This window comes from Echiichthys vipera, assembly GCF_963691815.1.
Source record: "Echiichthys vipera genome assembly, chromosome: 2".
Classification (NCBI taxonomy): domain Eukaryota; kingdom Metazoa; phylum Chordata; class Actinopteri; order Perciformes; family Trachinidae; genus Echiichthys; species Echiichthys vipera.
Window position 1 is genome coordinate 12,122,755 of NC_139827.1, and position 16,438 is coordinate 12,139,192.

A 16,438-nucleotide genomic window follows, 5' to 3' on the forward strand; every position below is an offset into this window, starting at 1 on the left:
AAACCATTTCCTTTAGTGGTTTGCTCCAATTTCTTCTCTTACAGTCTAACTCCCCACACTTTGTTTCCTTGAGTACATCATTCGACAAACAGATGCTTACTACAGTATTTTCAGCCTATTGGGGTCCGCATGATGGGAAAATAGTAGCTTAGAGAATTTTAAAGGATCTTTAGGCAACACAGTAGGGTTGTGGTAGCATTGAGCTACATCCCTGCCTCAAGGAGCTGTTTAAGATCTGCATCACATTATACAGTAGCCGCCTCCACCTGAGACTAATTCCAGGCCTTTTCCCTACATTCAACTACCTCCAGTAACCTGCAATTATTCTGAAATGAAACCACATTTTACTGTCATAACCTCGCTATCACAGATTAGAAAAGGTTCTCTGCAGCTACACCTCGTATAAAGGTCTTTTTATTTATCTGAATGATAAATCAAATGAAGCTAGCTGGACAATTTTAAATTCCCTCTCAACTCGACGCTTCACCTAAGGTAGAATAACACTCAGCAGGCATAAAAGCAAAAGACGTTTCTTGGCAGAAAGGCACCAGACAGGTATTATGTTTGGTAATGATATGGGCTGCAATGTAAGTCTGTGTCTCACGCCGCTCTTTTGGCCCCGTTTTTGAAAACATTTTCTCCCTCATGCAGTGCTAGAACTTCAGCCCTAAGCTATCCACTCCATGTCATTTGATCTCATCTCTACCAGTGTTGCACCTAACACAGCTTAGAGCAAACTGCCAGCCTCCATGCACGAGGGTGTACAACACAACATCATCTGCAGCCATTGTGCTTTCACATGCCAACCTCCTCATGGTTTCTTGCTCGGCACATAAAAATACACAGGAACAGTAGGGAATAGGGTGAGAAAGCATAAGAACCTCTGGCATTTTTATCGCTGGGGAAAGAATCTTGTTTTGGGGGGTATGGGGGGGATTCCCCTGTGGTTAAACTCAGGCTAGAGGGCTGTTCATTCTTGGAGGGAGTTTGGGTGGATAAGCCACTGCTGTCAGCAGAAATGGTGACTGGTGGAGTGTTGTATCTCAGCTCTGGGCCATGCAGCAGCAGCAGCAACAGTGAGTCTTTTAGAGTTAGGTTCTCCAGCCACAGGCCACTGATATGAGAGGTAAATGGGGAGTCATGTACTAACCACTGGTGGAAAGAAACTAGGATGTCCACAATATTTCTTGTTTAAGAGGTTGTTGATGCTGCTAGGTATGCTAATATGAAAAAAAAAACATCGTCTATGTTAAATGCACACTAATATTCCACTATTATTCTGAATTGAATATTATTCCATATTTGATAGGGGTCATGTAAACAGCATTTTCCATCTTGAATTTCCGAATTAAGCCTTATTCTGAAAATAGCATTTCTCAGATTAAGCCATGTAGGATATTCTGATATTTGGATTTTAGGAGCGTTCTTTGGACATGTCTATAGAACATGCTGAATATGTAAATAGCTTAGGGTAGAGATGCATGCCCAAAAGAAAAGCCCACATTTCTGGTCAGAATGAGAAACACACCTACTTTCAAGCATTATAAAAGACGTGTATATCAACCGGTTTTCGGATATGCACAAATATAACAGCAACCTTTTCAAGAAGACGGTTGAAGTAACAAAAGAGGGCGTCTGTATTTGCATGGTTGAACTAGTCTGCCAGGTGGAAAACTTCCTATACAAAGTCCTACTTTGTAAACTGCATGTATAAGGGAATATTAGTGGAAAATTCACTTTAATTAGCCTTGTGAACAGCTTATAAGGGATATTGTCTTTTTTTGGAATAATGGCAAAAATCTGGATATTTTTTGCATGTAAACATCGTCAGCATCCTATTGTTGTATTTATTAAACATGAGGAACAAGTGAGTACCACTTCCAGTCAGGGACTATTTGAATATGAAAAGAGATAGGCATACTACATTGTCTACTGTGTTCTTTGTGCTCTAATTTTACCTTGTTATGGGACTAGCTAAGACTTGATGGCTCACTAAAGCTTGCATCATAATTACTAAGTGTAAAGCAAGATGTTTTTTTACACAATAATTCATTTACCAAATAATTAATGAAGCAAAAAACGTAGTTGTTTGATTTAAAATCATGCATAAAACATTATGTTTGTGTGTGTGTGTCTGTGTGTGTGTGTGTGCGCGCAAATGTGTCCCTCCTCCAACTAAGCCCGGGTCCGGGGGGCAAAAGACTCTCATTACTTCTAATACCTTTTAGCAAATCAAGATGAAACGAAAAGAAATGGAGGAATATGAGGAACATCGGGGTAAACTTTATTAAACTTAATTAGTGTCAACGTCGCTTATTGGGGAGGTTCACGTCCATAATGGTCACTCTCTGCAGTGCAAATGATCTCAAAGGCTTTTTCCCCAGTAATCGCTAGCTAATTTATGCTTTGATGTCGTCTGAGTATAGCATCTTAAGTCTGAGGGTGCACTGCATGTGTTTATTCTGTTTATGGGGCCTAAATAATCCCTGCCTCTTTTTACCAACAGACCTTTAACAACAATTAACAAGCATGGACATCGAATGCCGCAGACAGATGCATAATGAGGCAAATAAAATGATCCCACAGAGAATTTTCTACCCATCTCTGCCTGTACTTTTTGCCAACCATCTACTCCTACCAGAAGGAAATCTCAATCAAAAATTATCCTCGTTGTCAACTAGTTTATTTGGTTGTGCCTTTTGCCTTAAAAGCACTCCAGCTTGCATCTGAGAGATACTGTAACAGGTTAAATGTTGAGAGATGGGTAATGTCAGATTATGTTGTTGTTTAATCAAATGACTACATAAAGGAGGGGCCATTTTTGTTGTGGGATTGTTTGCTGACTAAATAATGAAAGCAATAGGGCAGTCCTCAAACTACCAATAAAAGTTGAAATCATGAGGTTGCTAACATCAATACATGAGGTGTTTTCGACAAACTCAATTTGTTTAATCCATTTCTAATCCACATCGGTTTTGGAGTTTGCCTTGGATAAATTTAATCTTAGTCAACAGTTTTTTTAGCAACATAAAAAAATGCAACACCATAGTAATACCTGAGGCACAATGAGATGTTTAATTATCACACATGGGTGTAATGTTCTTAGGTCCACATGCTTTGGTCCACATGCTTTTTTGGTTAGTACATTTTCATTTCAGTACATTCACAAATGTACTTACCAAAAAATATGCAACAATGTTCACAGAGACACAATCCTGCTTATCCTTCTTTGCAATTTTGTTTTAAAAGGTTGTCAAAGAATAAGCAATCTGTTGCTTACTGCTTCCTTATGATTAGGATAAGGAATTGGGAGCCAGTAAATCAGCTAACAAACAGACTTGTTTCACCTTCGTGCTCAACCTCTTACTCAAGTGCAGATATTAGAGGGGGGCCTGGGCTTCATAACCTTCTCTTTACACTGTAGGGACCCACTGTGCAGGACTTATCCCAGCAATATTCATTCTGGGAAACGGTCATTTGGGCCTCAAGGCAGTGTTTTACAAGTGCTGTTTTCGAAGAAGGTGATAGGGAGCATCTGTGCACAATATCATGACCACAAGGAAGCACAAATGAGAATGAGTTTAAACAGATACTCTCCTCTAAAGCTAGCCACTTGGCATTTTAAGTATTATAAGGGGGCTTTATTTGGTCCTAAATTCGTCAGCTTCCAGGAGTTAATTACTCATTTGTGGATGATTGCTAACACTTATCTAGCATAACCTTCACAAGCACAATCATTATAATACAGTAAACAGAACAACAAGCTGCTTTCCCTGACAGTTCCCTGGGAGTTATGTTTCCACAAACTCTTGTTGTTGTTGCACTATGATGGACAACCTTTTGCCTTTTTTGTTGCCTCTCAACAGATATGCATTGCAGGGAAGCAAAGCTATTTGGTTAAGCTGGCTTCGTCCATAGTCCCAACCACCTTATTGTTCCTGTTCCTTCCTACAATAGGTATCGCAGAAAGTGAGGAGTGGAATAGAGATAGGCAGTATGCTTTTGCTTAGCTTAGTTTAACACACTGAGCTGTGCGTGTGCAGATGCGTGCCCTGGAACAGAGAGTTTTTCTAAAGCGCAAGTTTAAAGAACCCAGCCAAGTTTACTTTACACCAGCCACCCGGGTAAGGAGGGGCCCTGGGGGCGGGAATGGAGGCGATGAGGTGGAGCTGGTCAGGGGCACATGAAGGGGATCAACACTAACCCCGGAGGACAGGCCAGTTGCACAGATAGGAAAAAAGCCAGCCGCTCTCTGTCCCTCGTGGTTTCCCTTGCAGGTCAGTTCCAAGGACCCTGCGTGTTCACTGTAGTCTGCCCCCCCCAAACCATCCGGTACTCAACTCTGCTCAGCTCTAGTCGTGGCCGGGCAGGCAGGCGGATGGACATCCCTTAACAGGCAGCATCGGCGGCACTAGGGCTGCTAGCCTGTAATTAGCTTGGACAGCTCAGGCTTGGAGAGAGGCAGCCGGGCTATATCATAATGAGCTCAGCTGGGATTAGGAGGACAGGGCAGGGGGGTGAGCAGAGGGGAAAGCAGTGAGAGGGGGTGGGGGGCAAGTACCAGAATTCTGGCCTCAGCCTACTGCAGCATCACAGAGGGCCGGAGGGAGGCAACAGGGAAGACAAGTAGGAAGAAGGAAAGGGGAGGTTACAGAGGCATAGTGTAGAGGAGGAAAGAGGTGAGGAGAGGTGAAGGCTAGAGGAGATAGGGGAGAGGAAGACTGTGGCTTTAGGCCAAGCTTTGTGTAGCATCATAGAGGGTCAGTGTTAGTGGTACGGTTACAGGGGCTTCTTTAGATCAAACAAGACAATGGCTATACTACAGCTGGAGACAGACTAAAAGTAAAAACAGGAGGAAAGGGAAAAGAAGAAGGAAAGTTACAAAGAAATTAAATGAAAATCACCTCTTGCAGGAAAGTCACACTGTGAGTAAAACACTGATCTCTAGGTCAACATCTGAGCTAATACCACAGCTTACAGACTATAAGTATGTAAAGTATCTTATTGACACTCGCTTAAATAACACCAGCAACATGACTACAGTTTGGCATAAATGCTCCATTAAAAATCCAATTATTTCACAAATACACAGCCAGGGATTCTGATAATGTGATTTTACTTTCTGCACTTTTATGTGTGAATTTTTGGGCAGCCAATTTCACAAATGAGCACAGATTCTAATGATCTTGTTTTAGCCCCTGCTGGCTGGTAATGATGTGAAGGGCTAGGTGGACGTTGTGAAGTTGGGAAGGGCACACTCTAATTTTAACACCTGCAAATAAGAAGGGACAGTGGGAGAGCATGTCGGTACGTGTGTACACGCGTAAGAGAGAGAAAGACCGTTTTAAAACAAATGTGTGTATGCACACTCCAACTTCGAGTGCTGATATTATTTGTGTTTCAGCCAGGCAACTTTGACAGCGGGGAGACTTACTTTTCAATGGAGAGTTTCCTGGTGAGGTTTTTCAAGTAGGCCAGCTCATTCCACACTGAATCACTGTTCTCCTGTCTCAGCTGCCATGGCTCTGCACGCTGCATCCTTCTACTTGGTCTGGACACACACGCACGTACGCATGCACACATGCAACCAAAATATTAAAGAAGGCAAAAGAAGAAATGTAGAGGCAAGTTAAGGCATACATTTAAATTAAACAGATAGCCTCACTTATAGCACACACGCAGGCGCACACCCCAACACACACACACACACACACACACACACACACACACACACACACACACACACACACACACACACACACACACACACACACACACACACACACACACACACACACACACACACACACACACACACACACACACACACACACACACACACACACACACACACACACACACAATTTTCACAAGGGAAAATGGTTGGTACTGTACATTATCTTGCTGCCTCTGGCCAATTCACATGGGGTAACGAGGCCCCTTAGTCTCACTCTGTTTTTGGTATTCAGCCATCTTTAGCAGTATTCAAATGAGCAGCCTTGACTTTGACATTTCAGTAGCAAATCATGTACACATGTATGCGTGTTTGTTAAAGCCCAGGGCACTGCCCGTGTGGCAGGGCGCTGGACCATTCCCTGTGAGCCATGCAAATGTGAATAATGGCAAAAACACACTCGCAAACGAGGTCATTCAAATGTCTACACCTCACTTATGAATACTTAATGACACTTTGTGCTCAGTGGCTGCCCCCTCCACTGAACTTCCTCTTCAACTCACACAAACACACATCCCCACTGTCCCTATTGCCCCAAACTTCCCACCTGCATATATCCATCTCATCAATCTGTATCTTAGCCCAGCACATTCAATTCCAATTAGCCAACTACAACAGCTTTTAGCGAGAAATCCACAGATTGCAAAAGTCGCAGATGAGAAGAGGATACCATATCTTACACACACACACTTACACACAGACACAGACACAGACACAGACACAGACACAGACACACACACACACACACACACACACACACACACACACACACACACACACACACACACACACACACACACACACACACACACACACACACACACACACACACACACACACACACACACACACATTCTCAGTTTAACTCAATCAATGAGATAGAGGTGTGGAAATGTAATGTGAGGGTCACTGCTATTGCGGAGGGTGCCTTTTCCTGTGGTCATTATTGGCTATGTAGACACAGCCACACTACGCTAATACTACTTAAACCCTGGTGCCTGGGAGTTGGAGGCTACTGAGGAATGGCAAATGTTTTCATTTAATACTGCTAATGCCCCTGTGAGCAATTTGGAGCCCTTGAACTTCTTCATAGTGTATGTGTGCGTGAGTGTATATGTCTGCTATCTGTGTTACTCTGGTTAGTCTCCCAGAGTGCAAAGCTACTTAACGGATAATCTCACTGTATAGTCACAGAGATTGATAAACTTTTACTCATTCTACGGCAAGCACACAAGTCAATTCAGCCTGAACTATCTTAACACCACCTGGAGCTGTAAAAGTACATGATTTTACCCACAGCTTTGTTTTAATTCTCTCTCTGTGATTTCTAGGTATGCAGTGTATCAACTGCATTCTTTATGAACGGTGTATGAAGCTTTATTAAGTTACAGTAAAGCTTTATACATTTTAATTTGTTTACAGTAGGCCTAAAAGCTGTTGAACATGGAGCCATGAGAGAGCTATCTTTTTCAGGCCTCAGTGCTTCCTTCCCTATGGTATCCTAGTTTCCATTATTAAGCACAAGGAAATAGAGTGAACTTTTCCATGCTGCTGCGGCTAATTGCTCTGATTCAGGGGGAATCTGTTTATGGGCGCAACTTTGATCAGAGTACGGATGCTTTAATAACCTTTAATTTTATTTGCTCACCCCCATCATCCCCAGTCTGATTAAAAAACTTTTTACCTTCTCTAATATAAATAAGAAGTTGGCTTTTTTTCCCCTCTCTCCTTCATGCCATTTTGGGAAAATATGGTAGTAATGGTGAATGGCAGGGTGGTTTCACCGGGACTGGTCAACTGTGCACCAGCTGCATGCTGATGAGCCAATGGACCCTTTGTCTGCTTTGTGATTGGCTGGTAGTTCTATCCCGGATGGGACTGGTTATCACACACACCGGTGACGTCAATCAGCAGCTGGCCGTACTGCAACCAATTGTCTAATTCAATACTTACTCTGCTTGAAGAGATTGATATGAGAGAATATAAACTCTAGAAGGTATAGAAAAAATATGTTAGTGTCTAACACTAATATATTTTAGTTGGTGTATACTGTGTACATAAACAAAAGTATTTGTAAGTAAAGGCATGTGTTTGGCAGGTAATGGAAAGAGACACATTGCAGTCTTATCTTTTGGTCCTGCACACAAAAGAGGAACAAAAACGACCCCCTGCATCTTTCCAAAAAGGCAACATCACAGCATGGAAGCTACAGGGAAATCCGTAACAAGCTCGAAATGCAATGAGACTCGACGCCTATCCCCACTGACTTGTTAGGGCCCTGATTTCCCAGCACTAATGGGAGTATTTAAGTCATTTTTCTATTGTCTCTCATTCAGGCTGGCATTACCCCAGTGGGTTTTACAGCTATTTAAGGATGGGGCTTAATGCCAAATGAATGCCAGGATCATAACATTGAGTGACTGGCTGGTGCCATGCAGGGCTCTGACTGAAAAGGGCAAAGCTGCCTATTGCATCAATTTTATGTCAAATCAGTCATGAAATACAACTGCACTGACAGTTATACTACATATGTATTATTATGGATTTGTAGGTCTATTCAGCCCTTGTCTAAATCCCTGTTTGTCTTATCATATAAACCTAGGATAAAATCAAGGCAGTCTTTGAAAAAAGTACATTATTTCACCACACTGAGCATTTCTCTGATAACCTGCTAAAATGTAGAACAGCAGCACAACTGGTGTTGACTCTGAGAGTTCGCTCTCCCTACATTGCGCCGTCTTTGTTCCCACTGTCTCAGACACATGCTGTTGAGCCGCACTGAGCTGACATGAGCCGAGTCGAGCCTAGCGCTGAACACGCTCTCTCACTCACTCCACTTTCACACGGGCTCACATTGCACTGCTGTTTTCTTTAATTAACCCAGAGAGAAAACAGCTGACGGGGTCAACACTTTGCTCCCGTGCGGCTACCAAACATATGCACCTTTAGTTATGATTTTAAATGGTCTCAAAGATGCTGTTGGAGAAAAGAAACAGAGACAGAAAAAGTGGGAAAAGGCTGGGGGAGACAACAAAGAGAAAATACCCTTATATTAATTACATTTTCCAGCACATTTTCCACTTTGTGTAAAAATCCTGTGGTTTCTGGTGAAGATAACAGGTCAGGGCAGGAAATGGACCTCTCCCCTCCTCCCTCCGCAGGCCTTCTCAAACACCTTGCACCCCCCCAGGACCAGACACCTCTAGCCTCTGGCTCTCACATCCTAATGAACGCTGAGGGATAAGAACGCAGAAGCGCATACACATTTGGCACAAAACGGTCCAAATTGACTTGACTTAAAACCTCAGAGCTTTTCAAAGGCATTGGAAGGAATTTCTCCTGCTTTTCAAAATCCAGCACTCAGGTCCTGTCAGACAACATGTGGAGAGCAATGAGTCCCTGAGACTATTTGTGAGTGCTTTCAGGGGGTTGTAGCATTTCACAAGGGCTTTTAACATAAGGCACAGTGAGTTATGTGCTTTGAAACATCTCTTACTGCCTGCTGCTATGTGGAGCAGCTTTGTGTTTTATGAATCTACTGTGTGTACACCAACAGGTCCTGTGCATTGTGTGAGAGAACAGTATTTATTATTTATTTTGTCCCATTTTCCCCAACTGTGTTGTGTGACAAGAGTTGCTACTTAACATTAAACCATATACTTACAAGCCATTAGATTTTTCTATCTCTTTCAGCTGGTCTCTGACTGTCTTGTAGTTGGTCTGAATCAGACACAGGCGTTCACGGCGCTTATCATGAGCCCTCTTCAGCTCTTCATTCTCCTGCATCTGTAAGGCAGTGACAAGATTTTTTTTCTTCAGAAGTTGTACATGTCAAATGAAACAACGTAACTGAAATAGAGGGCCAGGTTCATTTAAACTGACACAGCACTGTAGCAGGGAAGCTGAGAAAGACCCCTTGCTGTCTACATATTTAAACTGGTCTACAGCTGAGACACCTTTGCCTGACAGAAACCAGCAGGTTCAGACTCTTTTCTCTCTTTGCCTTCCTCCCTGACAAGTGCTTCCACTCTCACTGGGCAACCGAGACATTATTAAGGGACGACATTTACACAACGAGTAAATGGGGCCACAGAGCACCAAGCACAGACGGACAGACAGACAGAGACACACACACACACACACACACACACACACACACACACACACACACACACACACACACACACACACACACACACACACACACACACACACACACACACACACACACACACACACACACACACACACACACACACACAGACACAGACACAGACACAGACACACACACACAGACACACACTCTCTTTAACCAGCAAAGAAACTCACTCACTGGAGTTACCAACTGATGACCAGCAAGTGTTGTATTGGTGGGGGTTTTAACAGTGTGTTTGTTGCTGACACTGTTGTTGACAGCTATTAAAACACTGCAAGATTGGACTCCAGCTTTAAAGAAGGAGTAAGAGAAGACAACATATAGATTTTTCTTGTCAGGGGCACCCCCCCTCCCTATCACACTGACCTTAACAGCGAGGGCGATGGAGAAAACACTTTCAAAGGCAGGACAAACAAAGGTGGAAAGTGAGTGAGGGAAGAGAGAAACGCAGCTGATGAAAACAGAGGAAAGAGAAAGGAAGAGAACAGAGAAATTAGAAAGAGAAGAAAGAGAGAGAGCATACCAAAAAAAGAAAGTGAAAGGAAGAGTGCAGGACAGGTTTCTGCTTGAATGGCCAAGGCTAGGGAGAGTTGTCGAGCGCTTTCTGAAGGGAAGGAGCTTGTTTACTGCTGATATGACACGGCTGCCCTGCAGAGAGGGAAATGCGAGCCCTCAGCCCTGTTATTATTAACAAGGACAAAGAGAACAGAGCGGGCGCACAAACATGCACCGGACACACAACAGGTGCACACACATACAAACACCCGATGCACATTCACACTGCCAATGTGACAAGTATGGATTTTCCCTGGTGCGGATTATTCACAGAGGACATCTGCAAGACATCCTTGGCCCCTTCAAGCTGCCCCCAACCTCTCAAAAACAAGGCTTTAATGAAAGGGGCCAGTGTTAACTGGTGGAACTAGAAGCTGGGGGAGGACACAGAAGAGTTGAGGCTGACTGATCGTTGATGGGGAGTTGGGGGGTGGTGGGGAAGTGGCAGGGCATTAGCCACATCATGGCTTGCCAGGCTCCTTACAGAGCTTCCCCTGGGCAGCCCAGTTCTGGTCATCAGGCCACAGACCCTTGCCCACAGATCAATACACCCCCTTACTCAGCCAGCATACACATCTGTGGATGTTCTCAAGCTGAAAAATAATTACACAGCAACAGCTACTGTTTACTTGAAAGTGTGGGGGTGAAAAAAAGAGGCCATTATTATGAGAATTGTTTGTTTGTCTGCTGCTGTTAGCTGCTAAGGTCAAAATGTCAATGGCACAGGCTGGCGTACCCAATTTGAAAGGCATTCTTTTGGAAAGAATTGAATAGGATCAACTGGGGAACAACGGACTGGACAGAGTGAAGTACTGTAAGATGCTCATGCTTAGGGCCCCAACTGTCGTTGAAGGAGAACATTTTGACCAATGCCAGATCCAAGCATAGGACATAAACACTACATCATGCTCTGAACTAATGCTCAGATCAGTGGCCAATCACATTTTGTTTTGTGCATACCTTTGCTAAATGCCCCTCAACTGGCAGACACATAAATGGCACCATTAACTAAGACAGCCATGCGTGTTGTCTGAATCTATGTTAAGCATTAACGTCTGACTAGGTGTCTGCCAGTGATGTAATTCAGACACTTCAGATCTGACAAGAAAATGATGCCCAATGTGTTCCTGGAATTGCGTTCAAAAGGAGATGACCTCTGCATAATCACTCACTCACTGGTCAGCCTGAAAGGATAAAGAAAGGCAACAAGGAGGACAGCTTTAGGGAAAAGTCAAAATTAAAAAAAAGATTATGGCAATGGAAAATATACTCTGCTGACATTAAAAAAATTTTGAGACCTTAAAAGAAACATAGGGGAGAGGTGAACAGAAGCCTAAGTGTATTTTGCTTGGGGTGAATTTGAGAGAGAGAGAAAAAAAAATACACGGGAAGGAAGAATTGTGAGAGAAAGACGTCATAGAGCATGTGAAGGTTAAAAGACCAATAAAGCTGATTCGTTTAAGGGTAAAAAAAACCCTGCTGCATCCTCTTTCACCAGAGCAGCTCCTCTCCTGCTGCTTCGCTGCCTACGCAAGCTCTGTTTGTGTGCACACACATATGTATTTGTGTGTGAAAGACACTGTAAGGGAAGGTCATAGAGGAGGCACTGGCAGCAGTGGTGCAATTGAACCGCTTGGAGACTGTGACTTTTACAGAGCTGTAAACCTTCCTACAACCCTGCAGCTGATAACAGCTATCATAAGACAGTGGCCAGAGCAACAAGCAGATCCACTATGTCTGACTAGCTCTCCACACTATCAGCTGGACACTGCTATGTTACTGAATGTACCCAATTCAGCAAACAATACCTTTAAGAAGTTCAAAGTCAGTGGCAGTCAGTAGTCAAAGGCATATGTGAAAAGCACTGAGACAGAAGATTAAGACAGAAAAGGCAAAGAGGATGATGCAGGAACCAAAGGACATACAGTCAGAATAAACCATAAAAAAGAGTCAGGGATAAGTTAATTAATGTAAATGAGAAAAGGAGAGAATATTATGTATATTCATCTATGTAAGCTGGTTACCTTCAATTTCAGCAGCTTCTCAAGGTCTTGAATCCTCTGTTCTGCCCCACTTCTCCTTCTGCTACCAAACTCCTGACTGCTGGCTGGGGACAGAGACCGGGATCGCTGCACTGGTACACCCTGGGACAGGTAAGCAAAGAAGCAGTGGGGTGAGAACTTGAGCACACTTCACTTACACAGACAGGAACGAACCCATGCAACAATTAACATCTGTAGAAACACTGAGTGAATGCCAATAATGGAATCATCCATGTTCATTCCATTCCCCTCTCACCCTGAGTAAAACATGCATATATTCTTCTACGGTACACACATATGCACACACAAACAAACATAATACCAGAGGAATAAAGCAAGCTGGCTGGAGCAGCAGTCCGCAGAAGCTGAAGGGAGGAGGTTCACTTTTGTGTGTGTGTGTGTGTGTGTGTGTTTGGAAGTGGGAGTTGCAAGCTGAGAGCGGCAAAGGTTTCTCCCTGCGACTGGCTAATGAGTATGTTCATTTCCATTTACATTGTTTCTTTGACAATAATGATGTCCCATTAGGGGAGACTAAAGGGGCTATAGATTCCAGAATGTGTTGGGCTTCATTACAAGAGGTGGGCAGGGAGGCCGCTCTAATTGCTCTACTAGGGGCCTCCAGGTTACACTTGATAGGACAACTGGAAGAGCAGTCGATTGGGGGGGGTGCAGTTTGCTATCCAGCCTCTTCTGTAGAAATAAATAAAGAAGTGGAGAAGTGCTGGGCCATGTTGTAGAAAAGCAGTGGGAACAATATGTTAGTGGAATATGAATATGAGCGGATAGGAGGCCCCCTGCCATGCCAGGCAGGGCTGACCAGATGGCAGGCTAAAATATGCAATGTGACTAAACGTAAAACAGTCCTTGGGCTGGAGTGGTTGAGGAGTGCAGGAGGAGAAGTAGGTGATGGAGTAAAAAGGTTCATGATAGGATGGTGGCTCAATAAGCCCCCATTCAGAAAAAACTTTGTTTTCTATTATAGTTATAAAACTACAGAATGGTAGACAGAAAGATACAGGTGCCAGCCAGTGTTCTCGTCAAAATGATACCTGTATAAACCACAGGAAATGTGAGATTAAAGACTAAAGAAGACAGTCATCATGCCATGACATGTGTCTTCTGCACGACATCTACTATGTATCTCATGTGTGGGTAGGCAATTTGAATCTGCACTAGAAGGTTGAATAAACGCTAACTTAATGATAACCAATAAGGTATCGATTGCCCTAATGCAATAGAAATCTTGGTCAAAACTAGTGGTTTGATATTATGAAAAGATAATACATATACATTTGTGTCAGTTTTTTCAGTGACGTTTATTCTTTATCACTTCCTGTAACAAAAAGTTCTAAGTATATAGGTGTGTTTGGGAATGTGCCCTAGGGCTACAGTTGACTCTAGTGACCTGATGTTCCTGCTTCCGCTATCATGCCTGCATGGGTGCCAACCATGTGTTCTAACTCAGCCTTAATGACTTTATGCAACTAATTAGCAGAGTGATCTGCATATTCCTGATGAGTGGCAGGCCAACTGGCTTCGCCTGTATGTGCACAGGGGAAACTGAGAGGCCAAAATGGGAATCCAAATCAACTAAAAGCCCTAAAGTTAAAAGTAAAGATGATGAACTAAGTATGACTTACTGAGGATTTTGAATAGGTTTTCAGTTGGAAGTACATTTTGAGGAGAATTTACTGAACAATGAGCTGAATATTTCATCATTAGTGTTCCTCTCTAAGTAAGACCTAGAGATGCACTGATCTCACTGTTTCAGTCCTGATAAAGATACCTGGGGTTTGGACATCCTCCGATAGTGAATATCGACCGGATACCAAATTAAAAAGCTGTAAGCCTCACGGTTTTGAAGGAAATGAGAGAGTTCTTTTATGTGTGAGGCAACATCTGGCTTGACTTAAACATTACTTTCTTAACTTTGTAGAACAAAATGTAAAAATGAAATACATTTATAGACATTTACTGATTTGTTAATTTTAAAAAAATTAAGTAAAAAAAAAAGTTGAAATTAATAGATCATCCCCATTATCATCAATACTCGATCCAGCTATCTGAGTCAGTATCAGCCTGATGTCAGCGAATCCCTATTAAGAACCAGAGGACAGAAACTGCAGTGTGCTTTGTCTGAAGGAGTTCAGGGGCAGATGATATGGCGACACTGACAAATGACCAAGATTTGTTGCAGATGTTCTCTCTGGTCCAGTTGGACGCCTGTCTGCTGCAGGTTCACAAGACACATGAAGGCCTTCTGTTTGAGTGTGAACCTCTATGTTGTGACATTGTTGTTAATGTTCCATAAGACAGGCCTGTAAGATAAAAAGCAGAGAACACAAGGCAAAAAAAGATGTGCCCGCTATATACCTCAGCTCGGCAGCTGGTTGGCGACCATGACCTGACCTTTGGATCGCACCCTGTAATGGCTCTGAAAACATGGGAGTGAAATGCAGACGGAGGGGAGGAGGGCATACGGTAAGAGGGAAATGAGAAGAGAAGCCTGAATATAAACACGGTCTGTACACAAGCAAGAAACTCTTAGTTACTGTGGGGTCAGTGTCACTCCGTGGAGCAAAGAAGAAACATTTCATCGACTAGTTCCCTCCTCCACCCTCTCCCTCTCTCTCTCCATCTCCCAGAGAGAGGGGTCACTGTCATCAATGGGCTTCTTTATGATTGCAGAAGCATGTCATGTGTGCGTCTGGAGCTCTCAAAGCTGAACTTGTTCAGGTTCCTTGGTGAATAGGAATACTGTGCACACACACAAGACCAGGACAAGACACATACATAGACAGACATAAACCAAAATGTAAACACATGGGTGCACACATAAACAAAAAGCAAATGTACTCCATCTCACAAAATAATCTATTAAAAGGAGTGCAAAAAATACAAAAGACCAAGATTCACTGCCAAAAACATGACTAATGTAAGGGCAGTCTATCGCTCTCCTTAGCAAAAGGCTTTCTCATTGCTGAGGAGATCCATGTTAGTATATCTTCTTCTTACTCTTCCTTAACAGAGAGGAAAACTTTGCAATGGGTCTTCCACCATGTCTAGTTAGTTGAGGCCACCTGTGCTATGATGTCGGAAAAAGTAGGGATCAACTTTTTAGTCCACCAACACCCACAAGCGGCACTAAAGAATTCGAACCAGCATTGCACTGCAGTGCTCACAGGACTCTGTAAGCGATGCATGGACGTGCCTTACTCCCATATATGCAATGCAGAAGTGATGGCTGTTATTTCCTAAGATGGCAAAATCACAGGTGGCTGGGCAAGGGTGGGCCCTACGGCCTTAATCTTGCCGCCACTAGCAATCCCTTGAAAGGGCACAGTAATAGTCAAAGTAGCTAATGAAAATCCTTGATGGTTAGCAGTAGCTACAGACACTTAAGCTCACCTTGACACGCTAACCTGTCAGTTAAAGTGGTATGAAACAGGTATAAGTTTTCCACATTGCGACAACACAACTTGAAAAAAAGGTGATATTTTCTTGATAAAAATGAATGCATCTCCCGATACCAAATAATCCATTTGGAGACTACTGTGATGGCTGTTTGAAGAGTCAAGCGGAAAACAGCTGAGGAACTCAAGTGATGTTCATAGGCAAGAAAACGAGAATACTGGGCCGGGGGTTTAGGGCAGTTATAGAGGGGGGCGGGCAGCTTCCCATAGTGAGATATCAAGCAAGGCTTGAAAGATAACAGCATGTCTGATTGTAAGTTTAACTACATCATGCTCATCGTAGACCACTAAAATGTAAAATTATTGAAAAGAACTTAATATCTATAGAAAAATTACAGATGGGTTTGAATCATCTAAATAATAATAAACTTGACTTTTATTAATCAATACGTTTTTTTCTTCAAATCAAGCTTTGCCAGTTCGAATAAAACTTTTCTTCACTCAAATCCTGAAAACATCAGTTTAACACATACAAAAT

At 42.9% G+C, this 16,438-nt stretch overlaps 1 protein-coding gene across 1 annotated transcript in view; it reads right to left on the bottom strand.

The window, feature by feature from the left end:
• Positions 1 to 16,438, bottom strand: part of cntln (centlein, centrosomal protein) — a gene marked incomplete at its 5' end in the record, with an annotated part of 91,944 nt that overhangs the window by 52,328 nt on the left and 23,178 nt on the right. The window contains 3 exons of the mRNA XM_083938160.1: positions 5,435 to 5,551; positions 9,399 to 9,520; positions 12,470 to 12,589. Of these exons, the coding sequence (XP_083794286.1) occupies positions 5,435 to 5,551; positions 9,399 to 9,520; positions 12,470 to 12,589 (359 nt within the window). The remainder of the gene's footprint in view (positions 1 to 5,434; positions 5,552 to 9,398; positions 9,521 to 12,469; positions 12,590 to 16,438) is intronic.